General features: G+C 39.5%; 1 protein-coding gene across 1 annotated transcript in view; it reads right to left on the bottom strand.

Moving 5' to 3' along the window:
• Positions 1 to 24,675, bottom strand: part of PARD3B (par-3 family cell polarity regulator beta) — a 1,026,938-nt gene that overhangs the window by 392,356 nt on the left and 609,907 nt on the right. The window contains exons 23-25 of the mRNA XM_040474679.1: positions 17,584 to 17,754; positions 13,230 to 13,362; positions 4,892 to 4,991 (exon numbers count right to left, since the gene is read on the bottom strand). Of these exons, the coding sequence (XP_040330613.1) occupies positions 4,892 to 4,991; positions 13,230 to 13,362; positions 17,584 to 17,754 (404 nt within the window). The remainder of the gene's footprint in view (positions 1 to 4,891; positions 4,992 to 13,229; positions 13,363 to 17,583; positions 17,755 to 24,675) is intronic.

The raw sequence follows: 24,675 nt of genomic DNA, 5'->3' as shown, positions 1-24,675 counted from the left end.
TAGGATTTTTTCAGTTTCTTTCTTTCTCTGTTTTTGTTAAAGTCAGTTTTTGTTCTGTGTATACATGGTTTCATGAAAATGTCTCAAGAAATTCAAATCTATATAATTATATAATCTTTATAATTACAAAGCTTTTGGTTTGTCTTTGGCTTCTTTCTTGGTGTCTGGCTATATTTTCAATATCACTGACATATATAAAGTACATCTGATGTGGTAGGGAGTGACGACAAAGTATGCCAGTGGTGGGCAGAAATCCTTGAACCACCCATGCTGCTGACAATGGCCTGGCGTAACAGCAACACTCCAATTGCTTCAGCCCATTTTAAAGAAGAATTCTGAGAGGCTACTATGAACATGAGCTTCCCCCTGAACCTCGATGTTCTGGAAGCACTTGCCTTTAAATGTGTTTATTCGACCTTTATTTGCACTTAGTTTTTCATCCTTTGATGTCTTGTGATGATGTGGTTTTAGTGTCAGAAAGACTCATGGCCTTCATAGAATCTGAGAATTTAAGGGCCGGAAGGCATTAAAGGTCACCTCATCTAATTCTTGTAGATAAGACACCAAGGCCCAAAGAGGAGGCTGATGTTCCAAGGTCACACAGCTGGCCAGTGCCAAAGTGAGGACCAGAACTGTTTGTTCTTAATAGTGCTTTTCTTGGAGCCACGGAAGCTTTGGCTAAAATGGTGGCTAACCCGGGGCCCAAGTGCAAATGATGCTGACACTATGGAAATCAAAACTTTCCCTTTTTGTGCAGATTCACTCACTCTCTTATGCTGCTTGCATTTTAGGCCAGCTCTTTGTTTCAGTAGGGTGATACATACCATCAAATACAAGGAGATCAAAGCGTTAACCCAAACAGATGCCCTCAGTTACAATGAAAGGCATTAGGGAGGTGGTTTAGGACCAACATGAATATTCCTCATTAAAACTTGGGTCACACTGCATTTAAAGTGCTCTGCTCCAGGGAGACAAGGGGAACGTACCCAGCTGAGTAACACACTGGTTAACCTGTTTTATTGTCTTACTTTAGACCAAACTAAGTATTAATTGACATATTAAACGTAAGAATTCAGATTTTTTGAGGCTCTTGGGAAGCAATTATCCCCATCCCCGTTTTAATTTTTTTTTTCAACGTTTTTTATTTATTTTTGGGACAGAGAGAGACAGAGCATGAATGGGGGAGGGGCAGAGAGAGAGGGAGACACAGAATCGGAAGCAGGCTCCAGGCCCTGAGCCATCAGCCCTGAGCCTGACGCGGGGCTCGAACTCACAGACCGCGAGATCGTGACCTGGCTGAAGTCGGACGCTTAACCGACTGCGCCACCCAGGCGCCCCCCCATCCCCGTTTTAAACAGCAAGGTGGAATGCCACTTGCTAAGCAACATCAGGTAAGGATCTGTCTATAGTGAATTTTTTGGTACAAATGTTTAGATATAATGCAGGCTGATCAAAGAAACAAAGAGCTGCTTTCTACAAATGAATGTAACAAATGTTCACATGTGTATGTCCACACACTATCTATACCTGAATCAATCCGTTAAATTGATCATAGTGATTCATACATCTGTTGCCATTGCTTTGAATGGGACCAAGTGCACAGTTTGGAACCTTCTATAGAAGGGCCCATTTTGCCATGATGCCAAAGAAGAAATAAGGCAAAATAAGGCTGATCTTTAAGGAAGGAACTAAGTGTAATAGGAGAAATTGCAAGAGTAGAGTCAAGGTGAGCATACGGTACAAACAATGAAGTGTAGTACTGAATCAATGCGAAAATATTTTAGAGACGTAAGTGAGACCAGTGAAACCATTTGTAATTTTATGCTACATATTGAAAGTTTTTGGAGGGAAGGGGTGACACAGCGGTTAACTCTAAAATATGACATGTTTTAATTTTGAAGAAAGGTAGCATGTGCTCATGGCTGAGTGGCTGTAGTGGGAAGCTGCAAGTTGACAGGCCAAAGCCATGTTTTAAATACAGGCCGTGTTTTCAGCATCAACAACCAGGGACTCTATCAAATAGAAATGATGCTCAATGTCAAATTATGCTGCATAATGAATAAATAAAGGTAGCGTGAAACATATGCTAGTGTCCTGAATATGGTGACAAATCAGGAACGTAAAAGACATATAAGACCCAGCCATGAATGTTCAAGGAGAACTGTCAGAAATAAAAAGGAAGGGGAAGACGACTTTGAGAGGTATGGCAAAAAAAAAAAAAAAAAAAAAAAAAAAAAAAAAAAAAAAAAAAAAAAATTCTGAAGTCTCAGGTGTCCATGAATAGGGCTTCAACAACTGGCTACTATGCATAAGAGTAGATGAAGGAAGGAACGAAGGAAGGAAGGAAGGAAGGAAGGAAGGAGGGAGGGAGGGAGGGAGGGGAGAGGCAGAGACAGAGAACCCAGAGAGTATGCAGACAGAAAAAATATAAACATGCAGGGAATAACCAAATGTTGTTTGAAACTGTTAATAAAATTGAATATATTCTGTTATTAATTTGCCTTACAACCACCCTGAAATATCACAGCAGAAAATATACTTCCTTTACGTTTATTTTTTATTTAGACACACGTATTCTCAAGTTTTGTCCAATAATTGATGACATAATACTACAAGTTCAGGAAACTCCTGATGTCTTTTTGGTTCAAGACGCAGGCGTTAAGTTGGATCACATTTGTGTCTCTCTTCTCATGCAAGAGTCGTTTTCTGTTTCACAAGACTGGCTGCATCCCTAAAGCACCACTTTTCCCTTTTAGAGGGCTTTTAACTTTTTTTTTGAAAGCCAGGGCAGCCTCCCTTGCTCAACCCTCCTGGCTCCCTTCCAACCCTTCCTCCATCCCGAGTTCCACACATCCCAAACCCCCTGCTGCTACCGGTCACCTAGGCAACAGGGCAGCTTGCAGGATGGTGCAGGTCACGAGATCCCGGGGGAAGAGTTTCAAAGCTTTACCTTTGTTCCTTCCACCTCAAAAATGTCTTTGGCTCTGCCCCTTTCTCTCCAGCCATGCTGCCCCTATCTTCATTCAAGCCCTCTCTTCTTTTGCCAGTCCCCAGACTATCCTCTTTTATGGCTTTCCCCATCCACAACTGAACTCACTCAACTTGATATTGTCACCGCCCCTCCCCCGCCAACAGAAGAAATCTGTGGAGACATTGAAGCAGCCAAAAAGGGAGTTGTCAATTCCCAATCATTCCATCTCTGCAATATCTCTGAGGCCCTCTCTCACCTGAAGAGGTTTCTCATCCGAAAGCTTCTCCCTCCCCTCCCCAGCACTGTTCCTTAGTACCTTTCACGGCTACTGCCCTCGAAAACCTGCAAAGAGTCTCTGGCTTCCAATGGATATTAACCTTTCTCCATTTACCTAATACGTGTACACAACTAAGACCCAGGTCTTACCATGCTGTCTGCTGAAACCTTGCAACAAGGTTTTACTATCTGACTAACGTATCTGCATTCCTTACCCTTGCACTCTGGGCTCCATCATCTGGCCAGTCAGCCAGGATACAAGATGCACAAACCAACTTACTTTCCCAGTTTCCATGCTGTTCCTTTTACCCTTTCCTCTCTCCGAAAGTCACCTCCTTCCTGGGATTTTCTCCTGTGCGCCTCCAATTCATACTTTAAGGTTAGGCTGAAATGCCATTTTTCCCATAACATTTTCCCCTGATTCCTGTCTTCTGCCTTGGATGTCCAGAGCATTTTATACCTTCTGCCAAATATCACTTTGTACCTTGTGCACTAGTTGTCATTTTTACCTACTGGCCTACCATCTTCTTGAGGGTAGGCTTTATATCTGATTCATCTTTGCTTTATCCCAACAGTTTTTCACATACACGCAGGATAAACAGTAAAGGAGAATGAAAGAAATTATGTTTTTAATGTATTTTCTAATGACAGAAAACTGTCACTTTTGATTCAGGATTGAGGCAGGCAATGGAAATGAACGAACACAATTAAACATGTCCAGATTTTCTTCCAAGAAACCCCTGGAAAACTGATCTAGAACATTACTAGTTGGTGAAATTGTATTTGAGTAAGATAGCTGACTTCAAAAACAGAGGAATCAGAGATAGCTAAATATAGGTAAGCTTCCAGCTAATAGAGTTAGCTATACTCTTTTTGTGTTGCTTTATTTTTAGCAGATCGTAATAAAAAGCATAATAGGAATGACACCAGCATTGCTGCAAGAAAAATGAAAAAATTTCACAGGATTATCAAGGGACATAGAATGGAATAAAATACACAATTTTTAACAGCCATAATAAATACAGAAAATAGCAAAGGGACAAGTTAATGATTTTTAAAACTCATCAGAAGAACAAAATCTATGAATTCCACTAGTCCGATGGTGTGTATACTTACTAAATCTCTCTCTCTCATGCTTGTGAGATCCTAAAAATTATTGATTTTTTGGTTTCTATTACAGAGTGGATATAATATTGGGTACTCTTTTCAATATTTTAGATTATATATGGTGTTGCTTTAATTTTTAGATTCCATTAACTTTCTTGGAACATTTATTTTTAAAATACCTTTAGGGTTCACCAATTACAAGTGAAGAAAAAAATAAAAACTAAGCTTTATGTCCTCTCAGTTTTTGTTTTATACCTTCCCATATAACCTTTTGAGCTCTCTGGTTTTTCAACATGATAAAAGAAAGTTCTACATTCCCTTAAATATTTTATAATATATGACGAATTTTAAATTCCAGGAAGCAACATATGAATACTCTAAGCTATTAATTTCAGCTATGAGAAGCTTTCACTGCAAAGGAATTACAGATGCTATGAGATTTCCATTCTGGAAAGAAATAGAGTTAAAATAGGGTGGCTGGGTTTTTGCAGAAACACCGTAATGAGGAACATTTACGATATATCATTTTATCAATACCTGTGGCTGTAATCTTCAGTGCCCAATTCCAGAAGGGGATGTGGTGGTGGAGAAGGTGGTACTTCAGCCTCGGCCCATCCGTCACTGGGAAGCAATAGCTCTAAAAAACAATGAACCAATGAAGCTGTAAGCTCGAGGCAGAACTGTTCAGTGCCTGGTTTTGTTTCAGTCCACCTCACAGATGCAATTTTCGCCAACACATAAACCAACGTTGAAATAAATAAGTCCTCCTACAGAAGTGAAGGATTTGTACGAGAGCTCATGCAGCCTGTGTGAGGAAATCTAAGCCTGCTAATGGGTGTTCACGCTGGTGACCTGCTGGCAACCCATGGCAAGTCAAGACCGTGCATCTTGAATATCTTTTCCCGCCTAGAAATGGCTGACAGTTGCTCATGACTGGTGTTCTGTGGAAGATTAACAAAGCCATCTCTTTCGTGCCTTAATGGTTTTGTAAACAAGACTCTCTAGTGAATACTCTGGATCATATGGAGATTTAGTTATTGGCCTTAGTGACAAAAAGTACTTAAAAAAGACACGAGATACTGTACATCTACTCACCCTTTAGAGACGGTAGAGGGGAAAAAATACTATTTTTGCATCTGTGCCACAATGGAAATACATGGGTTTGAGGCCTTGGAGGCAAAAGACAAGGGTCAGACCTGGTTTTCTCTCCTACTTAAGATGTATACTTTTCTAATCTATTCTACTCTAGAAAAATTAGACCTGTATCCTGAATATGACTACAACTAATAACAAGCAAGTTTGTTGGGACCCTACTGTATACTAGACATCATGCTAACTATTATGTTCATTATGTCATTTAATACTCGTCATTATTACCAACATCAACTCATGTGTGAAAAGCATGATAGAGTGTCCTGGGCAAGCAAAAAAATCTATGCAGCAAGGCCACCATATGTCCGGACATGGCTCCCACAACTGCATGAACTTGGCCCAACCACTCAACTTCTCTGAGCCCCAGTTTTTTAAATCTATAAAGCGGGGATGAGAATAGCTTCATTAGAGGAGTATAAGGATTGTATAAGACGGTGCATATTGAAATAGATTTATAAATGCAAAGTGCTAATAAGCAACAAAAAGATTATTATTCTATACATTCTAAACTCTACTGCATATCTATTACAATGAGATTTAGTAAAAAGCGGAACCCTGTTGGTCCTTGATTGCTGGAACCCTGCTCGATTGCAGAGTCTCTATCCCTACGAAAGGCCGCTGGTAACAGAACCTGCCTGACTTGCCCACATGCCAGATGCGATGGTTACTTTCGTATGTTAACCTGACTGGTGACTGGGTCCAGGGTACCCAGATATCTAATCATACATTATTCTGGGTATTTATGGGAGGTTGTTTTGGGGTGAGATTAACATTTAAATCAGCAGGCAGAGTAAAGTAGAGGGTCCCCCCCTAATGTGGGTGAAACTCATCTAATCAGCTGAAGGTCTGGATAGAACCAAAATGCTAACTGTCCTCCTCTGAGGAGAGAATTCTTCCTGCCTGACTCTTTTCAAACTGAGACACTGGCATTTTCTTGCCCTTGGACCCAAAACCAATCACTGACTCCTTCTGGGTCTTGAGTCTGCTGGCTTTTAGATCGTGACTATGCTGTTGTCTCTCTTTGGTCTCTAGATTGCCCATTCACCTTACAAATGTTGGGGCTTGCCTGGCTCCATAATCATGAGCCAATCCTTTGTAATCAATCTCATTATATTAGTTATTATATATTACTATGTATATTATATATGTTACATGTATTACTGCATACCATTATATGTTATATATGTTTTACATTGTGTTATATGTTATTGTATTATATATCTGTATACATGCATATACATCTCATTGGTTCTGTTTCTAAGGAAAACCTGCTCCAAACTCTGCCCCAGGGACTAGTATAAAATGGAGGGAAATCTAGCAGTGCTGGCATGTGCCTGGGTAGGAGGTTTAAAGCAGGAGATCTTACAGGCAGGGTGACCAAGGTATAGAAGCATGGTGAGCAAAGGCAGCTATCACTGTCCCCCTGTACTGCTCTCCACCCAAGTGATCTAGTGATTTGGTAATATGGCAGGAGTCAGGCAGCCAGAGGCTTGCTGACAGGAACAGAAGAAATACACTGTAAATTGGGGACAAGGGACACATTGGGACATTTTCCACAGGCTGTAATCTCTCTACCCTCAACCTCCCACCCCGTCTTTCACATTGGTGATAAATATTGCTGTGATCATGTAACTTGCCCTCTCAGAAGCCTCTCAGTTGCACACAGTAGCCTAGAGAAGGTCTGTGCCCTTTGTGGGCAACTTCATTTCCTATTACACATTAGCCACCCAAGACTACTTACTGTTCCCCAACCACAACCTGGGCTTTCCTGCCTCAGTGTGTTTGCTTACAAAATTGAAAATCCACTCCCATCCATCAAAGTCCCGCCCTTCTCTCAAGGTCCACCTCAAATATCATCACCTCTACGAAACTTTTACTATTTCTCTGGGATCTGTCAATACTTTTAGAATAATGACAGAGAATACTCGTGCTCACTGTATCTGTGTGCACACGCAGACCTCATTTTCCAGCTTCTTTGTACCTAGACTAGGTCTTTCCAATAGAATGAGAATTGTTCTGGTCATTGTCATCCCCAGTCTCAATGGGTAAGAAGGTGCACTCTCTCCACCTTTCCTGTCTACCAACTGCAAGGAGGAGTGGCTGAGGCTCTAGAAAATGGCCCAGCTGCCAATGGAACGAGCCCAGGACCCTCAGTCACTGCACAGAGCACGGCCTCCATCTTTCTGCCTCACTGGGCTGTGATAAGACAAGAAAAATACTTCCACTGCCTTCATTCACTGACATTGGGTTTTATCCATTATTATTATGGAAATAATTCCACTTATAACATTTATCATATGCTGATTTTGCAATGAGTTATCGCTCTATCACCTACGTATCTATTTCTCTGACTGGAGAAACTTCCTTGTCCTCTTTCTCCTCTCCTTCATCTTCTTCAGCATTTTCTCTGGCTTCTTCAAGTTTTATTACAATCATTACCTTTAATTTTTGTTTTATCCACGTGAACAATCTATGTTTTTTAAAGTAGCTGTAGGTAGAGAGGTAAATACCCTCTTTGTTGACCCTTTATCCTTGGTACATTTTTAAACATATTCAGATGCCATAAGGAATTTTTTTCCTCCTGGCCCAAACACCTCTATTGACCCTATATCAATGTGAAAGTCTGGTATTATTTTCTCCAAAAAAAAAAAAAAAAGAAAAGAAAAATTCTCGATTTCATCACACGTACAAGGTTAAGTCTTGACGGTCACCCTATTTTTACGCCGGTGAATGTCGCCAGTGCACCCTCTAGTCACCACTTCATTCATGACCCAAGGGCCCTGATTTTAATCATTTTTTATGACTGTTACTTGTTTTACGGAATCAAAAAAGAAGAGTAAAAGAGATTACAACTTTAGACAAGGGCTCAGCAAGCTGTGGCTCTGGTCCAAAACAAGCCCGCCATCTGGTTTTATACATAAAGTTTCATTGAACAGTCATGCTCATTCATTTACGTACTGTCCATGGCTGCCTTTGCACTACAGTGGCAGAGCTGAAGAGGTGAAACAGAGATCTCTAGGCCTGCAAAGCCTAACGTATTTATTATCTGGTCCTTTAAAGTTTGATGATCCTTGCTTTAGATTTCTTTATAATTAAAAAAATGTAAAGCCTATTCTTGAGGGCTGTAACAGCATTGTATTCATCTTTGCATCTCTGAGAGTCTATTCTGCAAAATGGAGGTATCCGATAAACATCAGGCAAATTGAAAAGTATAATTCAATTTCTAATCATGACTCCAAAGGTAGTGGCTTATGTACTATAGAGGGGTGGACATATGCTAGTTCCCCAGAGAGGGCACATTAGGAATAATTATACATTATGTGTCTCCTCAAAGGACTTCAGGTAACATGGGCCCAGTGAGAGAGGATACAGAACCAAAGGGCTTGGTTTGGGGTGGGGATGGCATATCTAGGGGGGCCTCCATTGGGTCTAGGGCAGACTTGGGGCAATGGGTGACTCACACATGGGACTGGAGTACACTTGAGCTGAAAGGTGAGGGGAGGCAGGAGTAGAGCACAACAGGGGAAACCAGAGCAATGGAAAGAGAGATAATAGCAAACCAGAGGCAAATGGTGCTTATTACTATTACTTGACTACGACTTGGCCAGGGTGAGATCTTCCGGCAAAATGCTTCAGAAAATACAGTGTTGGTAGTTCATGTTCCTTACTATCATTCAAATGCTTAATAGGATTTTGCAGTAGACCCGAGGGACACAGCCCCCATCCTGATTCCCATCTTGGAGGACCACACTTATTCTAGTGCAGCCATTGCTAGCAATTCTCAAACACAAATGTGAATTTTCCGATGTTACGATTTCCACAAATGTTAGTTCTAAAAATGCCTTTTCCATGTAACAGCTTGACAGGAATATGTATATATATAAAAAAATAACCGTGGAACTGTGGGTGGTATGTACTATTATTGCAAAAATAGATGGAACACACATATCAACATTGGATTTTTAAATATACAAAGGAAAGGAAAAAGGGAAGAAAAAAGTTAATGTTTTGGCTGTAACAGTTCCTTTCCTCACTAGACATTACACTTTGTCAACTCAATCTTGTTTTTCTAAAGCGGCTCCTTAAAACACTTGGTAGGGTTGAGTCAACATTCACTCAGGTTTCATGAGCCTTCGTGGCCTACTGCTACTTCACATGCATCTGAAATTCAGAAACTCTCGATGGTTCCCAAAATTTTAATTTTTTTCATATTACAAAGAGATGATGATTATGATATTATTCTATAGCATCATGTTTATAAATTCTAATATATCGATATATCTATATATAGATATATAGATATAATTGATATATATATCAATAGGCTTATATATGTATAGATATATAGATATAGGCTTATATAATATCTATATAGATATAATTGATATATATATGTGTGTATATATATATATATACACACATATATATATCAGTAGGCTTACATAAAAGAGAATTTCATCTACTGGCCTCTTACAACTAAAATGTAATGAGTCAATGCCTTGATTGGCCTAATTCTTTAACTGAGTATTGTATAACAGATCCACACAGAAATAACAATAGGCTTTTGCTGCTTTAAAAAATAATATTCGGGGCACTTGAGTGGCTCAGTTGGTTGGGAGTCCGACTTCAGCTCAGGTCATGATCTCACAGTCCGTGAGTTCAAGCCCCGCATCGGGCTCTGTGCTGAAAGCTCAGAGCCTGGAGCCTGTTTCAGATTCTGTGTCTCCCTCTCTCTCTTCCCCTCTCCCACTCACGCTCTGTCTCTGTCTCTGTCAAAAATAAACATTAAAAAAACTTTAAAAAAAAAAAATAAAAAAAAAATAAAAAATAATATTCATTGCAGTCACTTCTTGAAAGAACTGAATTTTTTTTTTTGTCACCTTGGAAAACTGACATGGGGGAAGGAAGTGGAGTAGGAACCTTGTAGATAGTTGACCTGTGTGGTTATTCACTGGTGTAATAAGGTGTTCCACCTGGAAGCATGTCTCAAAAGGAAGAGAACAGGGACTCCCAGTAATTGTCTATGGCTATGTGTACCCAAAGGACTCTGATGGTTCAGTGGAAATACAAACTCAAAACATTCTATTGAAGTTTCAAAGTATTATGCCATTTTATTGTTAGCAAGTTCTTTGATTAGACTTTATTACTGAAATTTTTTTTTATTTTTTCTGGGAGCGCCTGGGTGGCTCAGTCGGTTAAGCATCCAACTTTGGCTCAGGTCATGATCTCACGGTCTGTGAGTTTGAGCCCCGCGTCGGGCTCTGTGCTGACAACTCAGAGCCTGGAGCCTGCTTCGGATTCTGTGTCCCTTCTCTCTCTGCTCCTCCCCTGCTCACGCTCTGTCTCTGTCTCTCTCTTTCAAAAATAAACAAACACTAAAAATTTTTTCTTAAATCAATAAATATATATTTTTTCTGGGTGTATACTTACACTTAACTAGTTCTATAGTTTCATTATTTTGGCCTTTGCTACCCTTTCTGGAGGTACTATCCGATTTCCCTGGGTATCTTGATGTCCTCTAAAAATACTCTGCATAATTATCACTTCAGCATCAATATTTTATAGCTATTAAAAATGAGGGGCGCCTGGCTGGCTCAGCTGGTGGAGCATGAGACTCTTGTTCTTCAGGTTGTGGGTTCAAGCCCTGCGCTGGGTGTACAGATTACTTATAATAAAATCTTGAAAAAAATGAAACACGATGGGAGCTAATGTGCCAATATTCCTTTGGATGTCAGTGGTATAATTAGGAATAAAACTCTGAACTTGGATTATCACTTATCACATGTTGCTTGAGAATTAAATGCCAATCAAATTATGTAAAGGCTAGATATTTTAATACAGATGGTAATGTTCTTGATCATTATATGGGCATGATAGAGAGAAAGCTGTGCTAGTCTGTGTAAAACTTGTTGTTCCTTCCCCAGATTCTCCTGCTACTGTGATTTAAGGTCTCAGGAAGAGATCTCGCTTTGTCAAAACAAATTTTAATTTCTTAAAGAAGATGAGAAAAGACATACTGAGTATTTCTTTATCTGATACAAAGTCAAGTGAGCTTTTAATGGACATTCTTGGTATCAGGTGAAAGGACTTCAACAATTTCAAGAGACCAATGTAAGACAGGGTCCATGCCGGGGTTTAGGGAATGAGCTTGAATCAGAGAGATAAGGGATGAATCCAGGATCTACATGGATCAAGTATGTAGTCTTGGGTAAACTGTTCACTCTCGATTTCTTCATCTGTAAAGTGAGTGTAATTATAATAACAGTATTACCCACTTCTAGTGGGTATGTAAATTGCTTAACACAGAATCTAACAGACAGTAAACACTTAATAAATGGTCACAGCTGTAGCTGCTACTCTCACTAAAACAGAGGGAATCAGAGGAAAAACCAACGTCCTATTCTGATGAAAAAATTCTAGAGGAATCTGACATGTACAAGCCTGTCCTGATGGAGTTCTCAGAGTTTAGATATTCTTCTCATGTAGTTAAATTTGGATGACATCTTAGATGTAAATAAGGGATCGATTACACAAACAATACCTCCATTCGATAGATTACTATGCAACCACTGAATGTGATGCTGTAAAATATTCAACGACAGAGCAAGATGATCATAATGTGTTATTAATCAAAAGAGCAATTCCCTAAACATTATATATAGTATATATCATTTTCATCTTATTTTATATATGCATATTTGCATGAAGAATTGAAATATAGATGCAAAAATGTTATCGATTAGTATCTCTGATAGTTAGAAGTATGAGTAATATTAAATTTTCTTTTTACTGCTTTCCCCTAAATTTTCTGTAATGAATATGTATTGCCTTTGCAATACAAAAACTTAATGTTATTAGAAAGAAAGGAGATGCAGGGAAATTAAAAAAATTTCATTTTCTTGATGACCTAAAGTACGATTTTTTAAAAACAAAGTCCAGGGACGCCTAGGTGGCTCAGCAGGTGGAGTCTGACTCTTGATTTTGGCTCAAGTCATGATCTCACTGTTGTGAGATCAAGCCCCAAGACCGGGCTCTGCGTGGGGTGTGAAGCCTACTTAAGATTCTCTCTTGCTCTTGTCTCTCTCTGCACCTCCCCCACTCACATGCGCACGCACACTCACACTCTCTCTCTCTCCTTCTCGCCCTCAAACCAAAAAAACAAAGTCCAAATGTTTTATATCTAGAGGTCTACTAGTACAGCATAATAAGGGAAAGACAACATAGGGAGGGAATAATAAGAACATTCTAACTGTTAACAAAAAGATCTCAGTTATGGTATTTACCACACTCTTCTAGAGTCAAGCATAAATCTGTGAATCATGATATGACCATTTTATGGTTTAATACTTGTCCATACATTTTTTTTTAAGTTTAATAGTTATCTACATTAGGTAACTTCTTATATTACAAGATTGTTGAAAAAAAAATAACACTTTGCCATTTCTTTTTCTCCAGGCATGGTTTGTTTTATACAGAATCCTCCATGTTTGGGGCAGCAAGCACAGAAACTGTCATTTAGACTGGAGGCAATGCCAGGAATCTGCTTCACAACTTCTGAGTCAGCTTTCCCACCCATCACCTCTCAGTGCTCATGACTCAGGGTAACAAAGTCTGCACTTAGTCTAATTAACTCCCCTTTGTCCTTTTTTTTCCTTTTAATAAAAAAGATAGTCTTGTATTTTCTCACACTGTTTGTAGTAGGCGGAAATGGACAGACTCTTACCTTTCTGTTTGTCTTGTGAACTGTAAGTGCCAAATGGATGCAATGAACTATTATCGTTTCTCCTGGAGGCGTTTATAGTGTTTGGACAATTCTCAAAGCATGGCTTAGAAAATGCCCCACATTCTGTAGGCTCCTAAGGGACGAAAATAAAAATTATATTTGCTTTTGAAATACGTTCTAACTTGGTCAATGAAAGCGAGGTAGAATGATCAGTTTATGAACCATCCTCCAAAAGTCTACCGCACAGAAATTCTCGACTGAAAATTCAAAATGGCCCTATCGGTTAATAAAACATCTTTGAATATGAAATAAAAAAGATACTGACAATGTGGTGCTAAGGATTAGGAGTACTCATAGCCAACACAAAAGAGGATTAACTTGATTATTCTTTCCCCCCACTTACAACTGGCTTCTTTCAAATTTTCCTCCATCTGGGACCACAGCTCGTGGCAACAATACAGCTCATGCCAAGGGTGTTTTTCTGCCAACCAGCTGGTTCCTCGCTCTCTCCCTCAGTGACTAAGTGCATATGCTCTAGGACAAGTCAGAACCTAAGCAGGTTTGTCACTGAAATGCCATGAGTGTGTCCCACTGCGATCCTAGGTCTTTAGGCCAGGAGCTAAAACAAACCCTGTGACAATGCCAGACAGTGGTTCTCCTGAGCTTCCCCCCCCCCCCCCCCGCTTTTTGATATTTTCCCCTCCAATTTTGATTTTGATGGCCTGCAAACAAATTCACAGTGTCTTCAAAATGGCCAGAGTAACACCCCCACAAGCCATGTTACACAGGTGTGAAGAGGCAGTAGAAAGGGGCCAGGTGTAGAGAGCCCCAGCTGTTTGTTCAAAAGGACTGAGGCACAGAGAACTGGGTTCTGCTGTGGCTCATATTATGTGCCTTCCTAACACAAGGAAGTCATGCGGAAGCCATGTCATGGTTGTGCCTTTGACCGTTTGTGAGAGGATCTCACCCAAACAGAAACACGGATCTGATGCCGCTCCGGGGGCCGGCCCCCCCAGCTCTTTCCTTCTGAGCAAAGCATCTGGTCCAAGCAATTTGATTATACTTTCCTCTTAGTTACAAACATTCGGTATCCTAAACAAAATATTTAAAACATTCGATTTATGCATTCTTAATAATTAAAATGTTTTCAGCTGCTGAAGAAGCCCTGTTAGCTCTTTGTCAAGGCTCAGAACGTTTTTCCCACAGCCAGGGTTACCCTCTGCCTCTGTACTGCTAGTCAAACCAAACTCCTCCTAAATTAAAGCTGGAGCCCAGGCAGGCAGGAGGGCCAGGGCTCACTTTGCACAGCCTTGTGCTTTAACAACAACAACAAAAATTCTGCTTTCCCAGCTCTTTGATAAATGACACAATCGATATCCCAACAACTGATCAGTAACCAGCCTAATTAAAATATTCAGTCTGTAAAATAGCGCTGTCGTGGAGCCCTCCATTAGTGTCCCAGCCAATAAAAAATATAATGGATTTTTAAACATATTCTCCTTCTACCAAGATGAGCTTGGAGCGGGGAGGGAAATGTTTTGGGGAAGAGGAAAAAAAAAACAGGTCATAACCCATTTTTTAATACCAAGTCTCTAGGCTCAAATAGAATTACAATTGAACCTCAAGCTCATCCTTTGAAAAACATGTTTCTGTTTCAAATGATTTTGATCCAATCAAGGACTCATTATGTATTCTTCACGAGGCCCTCATCAAAACTGTTTACGTATCTTGTACATCTGGGTAATGTGGGAAAATACTCCAACAACTATATATTTTGACTTTTCTTAAGTAGCTTCTTCATTTTTTTTTATATCAATATAATGTTCAAGTAACCATTTTGGTAATCTTGCCAAATCTAACTAATTGATTTGCCTGCACGTATGAGCGGGGCTGAGACCTTTTTCTAGGTTGTGGTGCTTTTATTGTACCTGAGGGTGACTGCTGGTCCACAGGAGAAGACACCAAAAACACGAGTGCACAACATACGCTGTGACACAGTAAAACACAGAGCTGGGAGGTCAAATAGCTGCAGACTTTTTTTTTTTTCCAATTTAATAAAGATTAGTTGTACATTAGAGGCTGCTGTCTTTATAAGAAAAAATGCTCTTTAATCTTCATGGGTACCACAGAGATTCTCGGTAGCTGAGAGAATCAAGTGCCTGTCTGTTCCCCATGGAAAGCATGTAAATACTAGGGAAACTGAAAAGGGATCTTGTTTAAATGTCCTCGTAAAAATTGCTTTTTGTCCCATTTCTTAATTCCCAATTAATTTCCTAGTGAACTTATTAATAAGACACTTCTGAGGATGGGCAACAAACTAAAAGTTTAGTTCTTTCTTCCGATGGAATAATTGTCAACCCACCCCAGAGCTCGAGAATCAACATGGAAATACTTGCCGTAAAGGAGAATGCAAATGCAAAATGACTCAACTAGATGAGCCAAACTACAGAATGCTCACCCACTAGGCAAACACCTGTTTTAGAGAAACACATGGAATAAGGGGAGGTGAGAGGTGGGGGACACAACTTGTAACAACTGTATTCATTTTTTCTTTTCTTTTTTCCTTAACTTTTGGTTATTTGTACAGGTATGGTACTCTACAGCAGCACCTTCCGGACTTTTCTCTTCCTTGAAATATCTTTGTTCCAAGAAATCTTAAGGAAGACGTAATACACAGATACACAGAAGGGGTGGCTTAGGGGCCCACAGACCATCCTTCAGACCCATCCCCGACAACTGGTACCATGAATCCCAGGGCTCCAGAGTAAGAATCACATTAAACCAGAAAGGAGCCAATTCCATCATGGATGGAAGCAAAAGATAAGGGTTTTATAACTATGTACATAAGTAAAATCCATTAAATATTCATGGAAGCCTCTCTGTCACTTAGGCAGACACAAATGTTGAAAACGAGTTGGCTCATTATATATAGTCTCCAGTAATTGGCCAATTTACATTTATTTAACATTTACAAGGTTATGTACAGAAGAGTAAAAAGGTACAGTTACTCTCTTCCGATAGCTGATAATATAACAAAGTGAGATATAGTTTACAAGTTTACTACTTCAGCTGACCCCCTCAGATACAGTAGGTCTCAGATGCATCTTTTATTCATTCATTAAACGATATTTATTAAGTGTCTACTGTGTGCTGGGAAATGAGGATACATTAAGGGACAAAATAGACAACAGTATCTGTCATCTGTAAGCACTCAGCACTCAACTATGTATGTCTTCACATCGCCAGAAAATGGACAACCTGGGATTTTTACTCAAGTGATCCATAACTTTAGAGCCTAAGCTTTTAACTGCTATGAGCTTCAACTACCTTCCGCTATGCCTTAATTTGAAAAATCCTTTTTTTAAAATTTTTAAGTTTAACTTATTAAAACTAATATTTTAAATGAGTGTGTTGTTCACAGCATCCTATGTTAACTTTTGCATATTACCAGATTACACAAATATTACTTGTCCTCAGAGAATATTTGTGTGATATGCTTATGTTTTTCTTAACTCAACTATGATCAACTGTTTTCTCCTTATCTTTTCTTAAAATATATTTCAGGAGTATTTAATAATTATTTTTATATATTAGAGAAAATAATGTTTTAGGAATATTTTATATTTATTATAAATATACTAACATAATTGTATAATTTAATAATTGTATAATACATAGATATTATAATTGTATGTAAGTGAAATGTTTAGGGGTACTGGCATTCGAGAATATTTTATGGTTACGCTTCACGTCTAGGTAAAAATATTTTTATATTAAAAAATCCATAGAAAAATCAGATAAAATATTGCAAAAATGCTTATTAAATTAAAAACATTTATTTAATACCACGAAGCAAGCAGCTTGCTTAACAGCTTAAGTTTTAAATTAGTTAAGTCCCAGGTCTATATTATCCATGTGCACGTTATGGGGGAAAATATACAGAGCTGAGCGCATTACAACAATCTTCATATTAAGCACTATATATATCTGATCAAGAACTTTCTAAAGTATAGACACTATCAGCCCATCAATCAAAAAGTATATAAAGATGTTATATAGTTTAACAGTTTATTATATGAATAAAGCTTTGTTCATAAAGTCCAAATCTCTAGAAATTTCTGGGGGAAAATCTAGAAAATATGGACCTGCTACATTTGATAAATTACTTACCTTGTATGAACATTTTTATACCTTCTAGTTATACCTGTAACATATAACCACACATAAATCCATCAGAGCCTTTCGGGGGCAGGTTTTTCCAATTTCAGAATCAGTATGATACTAGTGATGGAAGTTTGCATACCCTAGGGGGCCATTTGGGCAATCTGCAGAGGGAACCAAAGACATGCATCACCTCCATTGGTCTCTCTGGCCTCCGCAGAATCACCAATTGGATCATCCCTCGAATGTTTCCCTCCATGGACATTGATCGCCTCAGTGTCTCCATAGCTTCGTGGTTGGATTTTCCCAAAAGAGATTCCCCATTAACGGCAATCAGCTGGTCATTCATCCGCAGACGACCATCCTAGGACAGAGGAAAGAAAAACAGTGTTAAACAGAGAAAGGTATGGTGATGATGTATGGCTATTTCAGGAAAAGTTCACATTTTAAAAGAAAAAAAAGAAAAAAGAAAAAAAAAACCCAGCCATTAGGAATGATTTATTTTCTATGGCAGAAAAAGGTTCTGGAGCTTATCAAATAGTCACGAATACTAACAATAATGAACTGTGTGAAAGTGTTTTTTAGAAATCTCAGAGTCCCAAGCTGCAATAATTTAGACATTTGTATAATGTCTCTTACCTAAATCTTTGGCAAGCATGCTAACCTAGCCCAATTCTGCCATTTTCTCTGGCAGGGACCATATTGGCTCAAAGAAAGGGGATTTGGAAGCAGAAGGAAGTGGTCACATCACTAGAAACAAGGGTTTGCATTTTCAGGCACAGAGAGACATCATGCTTAAATGTTGTGTGTTTGACAGCCGTAATGCGTCTCCTAGATATTACTGCTAACTCTGTTGAATGTGCTGGAAACAAAACAAAACAAAACAAAAAACTCATGTTATTTTCTCTAATGCAAACAAAAAGTTGCTAGTCTGCTAGTCTGCAGAAGAACACAGAGGTGTGCAGAGAAGGGCCAATTTGCACTGATGTCTTCTGGCAAAAAAGCATGACAAAGGAGACTGTCAAGCTTTCTGCACACAGGCTCTGACTGATTACTACTTTTACCCAGAATCTTCAGGAAACCACATTCTGCAAAGTGCACAGAACCTCAACATGTGGACAGGCAGCCCAGACTCTAGTTTACATCACGTCTAGGTACTAGTCATCTGCAACCAGAAGCATCTCACAAGCTAGGGATGCCAATGGTAGCTAGCAAACTGGGATGGCACTGTGTGCTTTCTCTATCTAAGATAAATGATTGGTAATTTCATTAATGGTGGCAGGTCTGCGGCCAAAAGAACTTAAGGGGACCACAGTGCATCTCCCCAACAGGCAGCTTCAAGGGAAAAACACTCAAAATACAGAGAGTCTGTATAGGGACATGCCTTATACCTGTTTCACACTAGGGAAGAAAGTTCGAGGCACAGGTGCAATTTTAGTAATTTTATGATGTTGTGGTTGCTAATAAACATAATAGAAGTACCAGTAGCTACAGTTGCCCTTCCTGGAGAATTTTTCCATAAATTATCTCTAGAAGTCAAAGAACTCAAGAAGTAGATCAACATTTTACTTTGCATTTTTCAGATAAGGAAACTGAAACAGGGAAGGGCTGCAACTCGCCCAAGTCACAAAAGCAAGTCAGAGACAAAGTGACCCAAATTCTGGTTTTATGCACCTTGGCTCTTGGGTCTCTCTACCAGGCTCCTCTTTGTTATTTGATCTCTAGACTACAGTTGTAGGACACGAAAATAGGAAAGGAAAATACTAAAGAGTTTTGTTGGTAGTAAGTATCTGAGATCCATGTTCAAATTTAACAGAATAAAATACAAAAAAGAAAACTTTCCTAAGAAATGAGAAAAGCAAGCATACAATGGACAATGGGACCAACTGTGCAGCTTTGGGAGAGAAATCGTGTGGACAAGTTGATAAACTTTGACTAACTCGGTAGCATATGGTCCGTGGAAGTTCTTCTGAAGACAGTGGGGGGAAAGGGTGAGCAGGGAAGGCTGCTCTGGAGAGCTAATGCCCTGGAGATGCCCTGTTGGTGCCGCCTGCTGGAGAGGGCGCTGACCATGCAGGATCATGGAGGCCACTCAAAGGAGCACATGCTCCTGAACGAAGAAACAGAGATGGCGGGGCAACAGGATTGATCGAGAAGGGCATACAATCAGAGCTGTACAATGTCTGAGTGGACTGCCTCAGCGTAACGGCCCCTGCCTTCCTCTTGTTTTCCCATTCCACTTAACCTTTACCCTAATTTGGAGCAAATCTGGAAATGAGATTTACAGGAAAGGCCAAACAAGAAAGAAATCTCTTCATTTCTGTTATCTAATTTTGAGGGAGGCACATAAAAAATGAGGTTAAGGTTACACGAAACAGGGTAAAACAAAAACAACCATAATGGAAGTGAGACATAACACGAGAAATCCTCTGGTCCTATTTTGGCATTTAGTGGAAGGAAGGCTATTGGGTTGAAGCTTGAGGAGGATGGGAGGGTCACTAAAAATTGGATGAATGATTTTTAAAGAGGAGGAGGAAATAGAGGAATTAGACCAAGATCCCAGCTCTGTCAACAGGAAATGAGGTCTACTAGGTGTTGGATTTGTAGAGGCTTAGTCTTGGCAGGACACCTCGTCCTCTACAACATGAAGAAAGATAAGGATTGAAACTTTATGGGTATCTCTAGAGTGGAGGAAATAAAATCTGAGTGAGACTCCACCTGGTAACTCCTATGAACCTTGTCTATGAAGTATGAGGCAAGGTCTGAGTGAAGGGGTAAACAGAGAGAAGGAGACGTAAAGCCTTTTTTTTTTTTTTTTCTTTGTAAAATAATCTCTCACCAACAGGTACTAAGCACAAACTTTCATTTTCAGCTACAATCCAAGTCTCAAGCATACAGAACTGCATTGAAGGAGAGCATGTTTGCTATATTCAATCCAAAACAAAAAGGCAGGTTAGGTCACCCCAGGGCAGCTGGGATTTTTTTTTTTTTTTTTTTTTTTAGAAGACATCCACATTTATCACAAGCATCACTGGAGAGCTATGGGCATGATAAAAATCCACACACTCTCATTTTCAGGCTTGGCTGGGTCTGTTGCTCTTGGTGTGTGCTTTCTCTATCTAAGATAAATGATGGGTAATTTCATTAGTGGTGATCCTAGTAAGTGCCATGTTGTCCTAACATTTAGAATATAATCACAGAATTTAGAGCTGGAAAGGTCCTTAGAGGTCATCTTGTCCAACCTCTTCTGTTTACAGATAAATAATGTGATGCCCAAAGATGACGAGAAACCATTTATTGAACTCCTCTTAAGAGAAGGACTTCCCCATGGGTTAGGACTTGCTTGGCTTAGTTTGGGTCAGAGCTAGAGCCGAAGAGCCCAAATCCTGGCTTCTCAGCATTCTCGGTTTCCTAAGCGTCCTCTCTGCTACATAGGTGACAATGACTAGTTCCAAAAGAAATAATGCTTCAAGAAAAAAACTCTCAAAACCAGAAAATACAATATGCCACCAGATGTCTTCCAGAGGAGAATCCTATACAAAATCCAGAGTCAGATGGCAGAAGATATGGGGACTGGTGAGTGTGTGCTGGGCAATGGCAGGACAAGGACACAAAGTAGAAGCAGGAGACAAAAATTTGCTCGTGTCTCTACCTCTATGAATATACATGCATCCCCAAGTGCGGTCTTGATCTAAAATGAAAGTGGTTCAATGGAAAACTCCTTAAATACCTCTAACTCAAACTCACTAAATATCCTTCACAATTGTGCATGCCCTTGGGATGCTTTGGAATAGTTTTGACCAAGAAAAGCACTTTTTTAGGTTTTATCTTTTTCTATTAATATTGTGTTTAAGTAAATACTTAGACATGAGAATGCTACCTCTCATCAAATGATTTTATATAAGTGAATTCAACTATCCAGGGATATGACTCAGTAATTTTAGAATATTTATTTCATTGTAATCTGGGTCATGCTTGCATTTATTAAAGAAAAAAAATCCTTTTCTGCTATAGACTAAATGTTTGTGTCCCTCGTCCCCCACCCCTCTTCCAAATATAACATGAGGTTATTAGGATGAAACCCTCCTGAATGGGGTTAGTGCCCATATGAAATAGCCTGAGAGAGAACTCTCACCCCCTCTGCTGTGTGAGGTACAGCAGGCAGACAGCCACCTATCAACCTAAAGTGGGTTCTCACCAGATACTGAATCTGGGGGCATCTTGATCTTAGACTTCAGTCTCCAGAACTGAGAGAAATAAATTCTGTTTTCAATAAGTCACTCAGGCTGTGATAGTCTGCTAAAGCAGCCCAAACAGACTAAGACACTTTCCTTCCTGTTTTACTGTCATCAGACACCTAACTAACAAGACTCTTCACCTCTGGCAACTATACTCTTTACCTCTTCCCACCCCCCCATAACCAACTCTATCTATCCTCAAGCCAGGAGGGAGTAAAGGAAATTCCCAAAAGAGGAAGAAAAAAAAAAGGAAGGAGAGCAGTGTAAAGATAAAACGTAACTTCCTTACGATACTTTAGGACAAATAAAAATTGGTGCAAGACTAGGTTTTGTCCATGTCCTGGGATTGCTTCAGATCTCATCGGCAGTAACTTGGTTCTAACACAACAGGATGAGTGAACCAGGAGACAGGATGTTTGAGTACGACATCCCCCTTTTAGTGAGCACCTAATATAGGCCAGTTCTTGTGCAAATATTTTGTATATGCTCTCTCATTTTTTTCTCACAACAACTTCATGGTAGAAATACTACTTTCTACTATTTAAGAGATATAGAAATGGAGGCTCAAATATAATAAGTGATTTGTCAAAGGTTACTGGCATGGCTAAGTCTCCTCAGGCATGTACCTGTTATATTGCTTCTGATATCAAAGTTCTAGAGATGATTAAAGATACTACAGTTATTGATGACAATAATTATTTAATGAGTTTTTTTGTACAGTCATTGTGCTAAACCCATCATGTACAGTAGACAATTTAAGGCTTACAACAATCCTATACATTGGGGACTGTTGCCGTCATTTTATAAAAAAGAAACCAAGAATTAGGTCAGTTAAATGCATTGTTGCAAGTCACATTTCTAAAGCAGATCTGAACCAGGACTGGGTCACTCTGAAGGCCACATTTCCAACTATTTTGCTCCACAGCTACATATTTAGACCAGATAATTCTTTGTAATGTGGGCCGTCAGGTACTTTGTAGTATGTTTCATGTGTCCACTGAAGTACATCTAAGATTTCCAGGGGGTCTAGTGACCTCGTATTTCAGCATCTGTCGTACTGTGGTGCCTGGGTACTATCTCTACCATGATTACTGGTGACATGGTATGGCTTAATCCACCTCTTTGGGCCAATTTTTGTAAGGCCCCTTTCCTTCTAAGGTTCTAATGGACACAGAGGGGAGAGTAAAGTAAGAAAGCCAAGCGAAGAACTAGCCTCTGCAAAACGTGAGACAGGCATGAGGGAGTGGGCTGGCTTTCTTAGGAGTAGCTGGCTGCAGCCCAAGGCCAGTCCGCATTAGGCCAGGGTGTTGAGAGGATTAATCACGACCAGATGTCGGCTCCTGCCTCTGCATGTTTCTAAGGAGGCCCTCAGTAAAACCTTCTGGGATATTATCAACACTCAGAACCCAAAGCCCAAAGCCTGGCTTCAGACTGCAGAGCAGGATTTCCCTGGGGTGTGGTGGGACTCCAGGCCAGATGACACCTGATTGAGGGGAAGGACTATCCTGAACAAATCCTTCACAAGGCCCTAAAATCATTCCATGACAACATCTGCCTACCATATTTCTGGAAAAAACAACAACAACAACAAAAAAAACGTACCTAAAAAACCCCCTTGCATTCCAGATTGAAATCATTTGACTTCGTTTAAAAACAATAGCAATGAAAGGAAAAGAATAAATCAAGATTTTTTAAAGTACAGTTTTTAAAACAAAGAAGGGGTAAAAAGAAAGTTGCCAAGATTACAAACATGTAAGCTCTTGTCTTGAAGAGTGCCTACCTACATTCATCAGTGTTTTACATCATCAGTCCAAACACAATTTCAACCAATACAAACAGAGCCAATTCTTCCCAAATAAGAGCTCTAAATTTTCCAGGGTCAAGAAGTTGAATTCTGGGGTACACACCATGGTGACTGACCACATCTCAATACCCATGATCCTGTAATACTCATCTACCATACCTTTATCATGTTCGATATGTATTTGCTTATATATTTAACTTATCATGTCACCAGCTTCCTGGATTACGGAATGAGTTGTTTTAAGTTTCCCATCTCCAGTACTATATATTGCAGAACTCACTACAGATGTTCAAGAAGCGCTTGCTAAATTGAGTCACTTGTAAGATCTTTCATTCGCAGGCTCCGGACCTGGGGGAGGTTTCACCTACAATGAGCAAATGGCTTATTCACACACTGGAACTATGAGAGATTCATGAACGCAGGCTGGCCTGAAAATGCTAGCACATGTTCACATGCACACAGACTTTTAGACTCTCAAAGCGAAGCCTGATTACTTTCTGTGTACTGGCCCAATAGCCACTTCCTCAACTGCTGTACAATTTAAATGTATTCATTTAATTCAATAATTGTTTTAAGAGCCTCACTCCGCCATTACGCAGAAAACTGGCAGAGTCTCAGCAACATACTGTTACTTGTTTGTGGCATTTGAAACCATTTTTGCCAAAGATAACCGAAGAATATTGTTCAGAGCATCGGAACATACATAACCAAAACATCCTGATATAGGACTTGCAAATGTATTATAATTCTTTCATTTCAAATTCCCAATGGAAAATATGGGGCATGAATATATCGCAATTTATCGACTCTACTATGGTCATTACTGAGCCTCATAATTTCCTCAGCAAGAAAGTTTGAGAAGCACTGACACAGAGTGATCACAAATATCCAGTGGCCTACTATGCAGTAATAGTATTTTGTGCTTATCTGACACTTCTGCTTCCTGTCATTTCAGCTCCCTCTCCATATATTCCTATCTCCTTCCTGATTCTCTGTTTTTGGTTTACTTTGGCCTGGAAAACTGGATAATAAAAAGCTTATTAAGGCATATGTGTTTTATATGAATTAAGAAGATGCTGCATGAATGCCTAACCAGACTAGAATCTGAGGCCTTTTCAACTCATTGAAAATCATTCTTATTTAATTTTTTAAAAATGAACTCTGCTCTTATTTGTGCTAAAATTGCTTAAAGTCTGGTCACCAGAAGAATGGGTCCAAGGCAAAATGTCAAGAAAAAAGCTTG

The sequence above is a fragment of the Herpailurus yagouaroundi genome, unplaced genomic scaffold (assembly GCF_014898765.1).
Source record: "Herpailurus yagouaroundi ecotype Mexico unplaced genomic scaffold, PumYag 140, whole genome shotgun sequence".
In the NCBI taxonomy this organism is placed as follows: Eukaryota; Metazoa; Chordata; class Mammalia; order Carnivora; family Felidae; genus Herpailurus; species Herpailurus yagouaroundi.
This window is presented reverse-complemented; position numbering and strand designations above follow the sequence as displayed.